This window comes from Diadema antillarum, unplaced genomic scaffold (genome assembly GCF_040938485.1).
Source record: "Diadema antillarum isolate AM-2024a unplaced genomic scaffold, OU_Dant_1.0 seq00000013_RagTag, whole genome shotgun sequence".
Lineage (NCBI taxonomy): Eukaryota > Metazoa > Echinodermata > Echinoidea > Diadematoida > Diadematidae > Diadema > Diadema antillarum.
The window spans coordinates 557,996-562,695 of record NW_027271133.1 but is presented as its reverse complement, the minus strand read 5'-3'; the positions used below and the strand labels follow the sequence as shown (position 1 = coordinate 562,695).

The 4,700-nt window shown below is 37.6% G+C and overlaps 1 protein-coding gene across 1 annotated transcript; it reads right to left on the bottom strand.

Moving 5' to 3' along the window:
- Positions 1-656: 656 nt before the first annotated feature.
- Positions 657-2,531, bottom strand: LOC139725041 (uncharacterized). The gene is made up of 2 exons (XM_071636129.1): positions 2,190-2,531; positions 657-2,131 (listed from the first exon to the last, which is right to left on the bottom strand). Exon 2 carries the CDS (start codon positions 1,528-1,530, stop codon positions 676-678), a length of 855 nt encoding a protein of 284 aa, XP_071492230.1. The 5' UTR covers positions 1,531-2,131; positions 2,190-2,531; the 3' UTR covers positions 657-675.
- Between the last annotated feature and the right edge of the window lie 2,169 nt (positions 2,532-4,700).

The window sequence follows — 4,700 nt, the reverse complement described above, 5'->3', positions numbered from 1 at the left end:
TAACCCTATACAGGACCATATATTTTGAGAAATTAAAAAAAAACGTTGAATAAACATGCAAGAGTAAATTTATATCTCTCCTCAAAAAAGAAATAATAATAATAAAGTAAAAGGATTAACCTGTACATGCATTTCAATTATTGACCCGGATCATAAAACATATATGAATGAGAAAGTAAATAAAACATTATAAGAGTGAAAATATAATAAAAAATGTTCCATGATCAAAGCAAACAATATCAATGACTAAAACTCTTCAAATAATAATAATAAAAAAAAACATATATATAATTGTATGCACGTCACAACAATGTAAAAAACTAAAACTTGATGTATCTGACCGTTTGCAGTTTGCAGATAAAACTAAACAATGTGGTACAACAGTTGTTTTGACTACCATTGAAAGACCTAGACGAAACATTTTTATTTTCCAACAGTACAGATGTGGAGTGGCGGGGAAAAAAAAAGTTATAATAAGCACTGACCAAATGGGATATAAACAAAACAAAACATTCAATCATTAAACTGTCATTTTTCCACTCATATCACCTCATGAAGTTGAATGCTTTTAAGACTCTCTTTTGTGAATTCCTGGTATTTAACAAATTAAATAAGAAGACAGAGTTTTGTGAACAAAATCAGTAGTTTTTCCATGAGCAGCAAATAAGTTCGAGTTTATTCAACGATGTGCAATTTCCCCTCTTTGCTTCTAAACCCAAGGCGGTCAGGGTACAGAAAAAAGGGCCTTTTCCCCTCTTCTTTCAAGCGTCTGAATGTATCCATTTTCTCTTTTCTCTTGTTTAGGACCCTCTTAGAGAAGTCGTCACTGACGAAGATCTTACCATCCTTGAATTTGTTGGCTCGGAATTTCTCTACGCATGCCTTGCGAACGTGCTCCTTCTCCAAGTAAGAACTGAAAGCTACATGGATGATTCTGGGCCTTGGACCGGCGTTGGTTCCAGGAGCTGTTGTTGTGTGCGAGCCTGGCGTGCGGTGGCATCTCTCCACTTTGAAGTTATTTGGTGAAAGACCAATGAAGTCTACGAGGAGCTCCTTTGTAATCAAGTTGTAACAGTTCTCTTTTGGGGACTCAGCAATCCCATGGAACACAAGATTGTTCCTGCGTGACCTGTTCTCGAGATCATCTAGCTTTGATACTAATTCATTTCTTTCTTTCTTCAGCTTCTTCACCTCCTGCTCCAAGACGTCTAACTGATGTGTAACCCCAACAATTGTGTCGTCATGTTCCAGAACTTTCACCGTCAATTCGTCCAATCTCTTGGAAAATCTCTCTTCCCACTTGTTATCGAAATCTTTCATGAATCGAATGAACCACCGGGGTGGTGGATCGCCCTCATCGGCGGCTGCTGCGTCAGAGTAAGACAGTCGTTTAACGGCCTGCTTCCCCGCCGTCTCGGTCCGCGGAGCACCTCCTTCATCGTCCGTAGCTGATTTCAACTTCTTCGGGGGCTGGAATGGCGACACTGGAGTTGTGTCCTGCTGATCCACACAATGCCTTTTCTGATCCATTTTCACTGTCTAGTCAGCACTTATGGTCCAAAACACATAATATGAACAAATGACTCGATCACTGTCTTTGTAAACACCCAAAAAACCGTCAAATTTGGTAGAGAAAATTTATTCCGGTTCAGCCATTTTGTCTGTCAATAGCGCCCTCAATTGTATAGGTTCATAGGTTGACACACATTCTCATTGACCTGTATGCTATTTCTTTTTATCGCCCTCATTCCTTTCCCATTCATGTGTTCATCCCTTTCACACCACACCTGATCTTTTGTTTAGCATTCCATATTAAGTTCGGTTGTCCGAACTTAACTTCCCTCGTCCAGTTGGCCACTACATTGGGATGTTCGGCAGTGACATAGAAAAAGAAGAAGTTCTCACCTCAGCTGTATTGCAATCAGTGGAAAACCAATGAATCCAAAAAAGATCAACAAAACACCTAACAATAATGTTATGAGACCATTTTGTGACCAGGAACTAATTTTTGTGTAACTTTAGTTTGTTGTTGTTTTGTTTAGCTTTCCATATTTGTAGTTTACTTTTCAGACATACCCCTAATGAATTCTCCACATTTAGTTTTCCACACAACCTAATTCTCTCCACTCACCTCCACACCTACGTCCTCATGACTCTTTTGATGTGTTTCCATTCATGTTCAACTTCACCTCATGATCACCTACCTTTATTTTCCATCGGTTCCATCGGTCCTCAGGTGAAACTATTTTCCTCCTTGCGTTTTGGTTGATTTGATTATCTTATGATTTGAATATGTAAATTAACTACCCTGGATAAAGTAAGTGGGTAGAATTAAGAAAGAGTCTACCACAGGAACTGACCGAGAACAGATCTGCTTTCTTCAGCCCCTACAGCTATGGTGAATATTCAGTTTTGAGAGAACATTGTCTGGTTTTGTGGAGTGACTGAGCATAATGTTGAACACCAAGATGAGTGTTACAATAATGCAACATTTCATAAAGTGTATCAGCATTGACATGTGTACAACAAACTAATTTCCTGCAATGCACCTCTCCTGGGGCAGAGTTCATCAATTGGCATTTATCTGGTGAACTACATGTTGTACAGGTAGGTCAAAAGGTTGAAAATCTAGAAGAAAGCAAACTATCAACTGAAGTAGGCCTATTAACTGAAGTAGGCCTATCCTGAAGTCAGTGTCATGATGGTTCCATGACATTTGCTCCTGCGACAATCGTTCACTTGAAAATTTGGCATGCTAAGCCAAACATAAATTCTGCGAAGAAACATTACTCTAACCCTACTCCTCACATCAAGCTTAACCTACTTGTCACAACCCTATCACTATTCTAACCTTGATCCCATCAAGTCCTTGGAGAAAATAATACCAGAGCAATTTAGAATTGTTACGAGGTCACAGGAACAAATGTTGTGTTACCGGCCATTATAACATATACTAGGTGTTTCAAAAAACATTTCCCACTTTTGATTCTTAATAATTCAAAAACTATTTATCAGATAACACTGTCATTGATATGAGTGATAGCTGAATAGTGTACAATTTGGTTGAAGGTAGTTTAAATATGAAAGCATAAATCAGTTTCATGAAATTCATGATTAATTTCACAGTTAGGTTCCAGATTTTGCTCTATTTTCAACCGTCTGTACAAAATTTCACTTTGCACAGGGGTCAATGGGTGTGTATGGGAGTGTGCGGTTAACACCCTGACAATGGTCCTGAACAATGGCCAGGCTTTGAATGCTTCATTATTTATTCATGAGAAATTCCACTATCACAACTAGTCTTTATTCAGCCTCTGGCAGTATCTGTGTAAAGTCAAACGCCTGCCAAATACTGTCATTGAGTCGCGACAGTGCTCTCCCTACTTCTGAAAAACGAAATTACAATGAATACCTTCTGTTCTATCGTAAACATGGTGACACGAAGCAAAGAAATCAATTGGACTATACACTTGTGTATATGGAGCCTTAAATAAATCTACTGCGAAACAAATCGCCCAAATGATAAATGCTGCTGAACTCTTTACCAAAAATAATATCTTTTTATCAAAAAAGCGAAAAATTTGTCAACTATCTAATTAGTAGACAATTGTATTAAAATGAGGAACTTTAGATCATTTATGCTTATTTATATCCCAAATTTAGTGATATGTGAAGCAAAATTTGAAAATGATTGCCAGCTGGAATGAAATGTGTTTGCAAGCACATGGAAACATGTGCTTACTTTTTCCATGTGCATACATTTTACCCTTTACCGTGCATGAATTCAGACTAGCAGTGCCCAGGGCAATCCACATGAATTATTGATTAAGCATTCATGTGCCAGGGAGCGCGAGACTGACGCCTAGTCAACAGGTGGTTCAGGCATGTCCATTGTTCATGGCCATTGTCAGCACACACTCGCATACACATCATTGGTTCTTGTGCAAAGTTCAATTTTTGTACAGAGGGTTAAAATTTGACCAAAATCTGAAACCTTACTTCAAAATCAATCTTAGATTTAATGAAACTGATTTATGCTTTCACATTCAAATTACCTCCTACAGAATTGTACACTATTCAGCTATTACTCATATTAATGACAGTTTTATCGGATGAATAGGTTTTGCACTATTAATGATCAAAAGTGGGAAATGTTTTTTGAAACACCTAGTATAAAATGTGTTGGAATTAAATTCGCCTTTTATGAACGCACACTATTCACTGATGATGAAGTGTCATGACTCTAAAATGATGTTTTTGTCACATATGTTTTTTAATCCGTAGAACGGCACTACTTGAGACTTTTTTTTTAAAAATTAAAAATGTGTACATTGTACATCAGTGTAGATATAGTATGCACACACTAGTTGTTCTATGTAAATACGAATTTGGGAAAAAATACTGGTGTGCAATTCACATGAAGTATGCAGTGTTTCAAATCAAATCTAATTTGACACTTGACAAACACATTCATTATGCATAAGAAAAGAGTGGGTTGATGGAAGAGAGAAAGAGAGATGGGGAAAGGAAGCAGAAATATTGGCAGTAGGGGATTATAGAGCCAGACAACGAAGAATCATAACAAAATACAGACAGTATATTGTAATCAAGGGCAGGGCAACAGTCAAAAGGATGCAATGGCCACAAAACAACAGATTCTTTTGTGAAGGAAGATGAGAGCTTATATGCATGACCTTGCC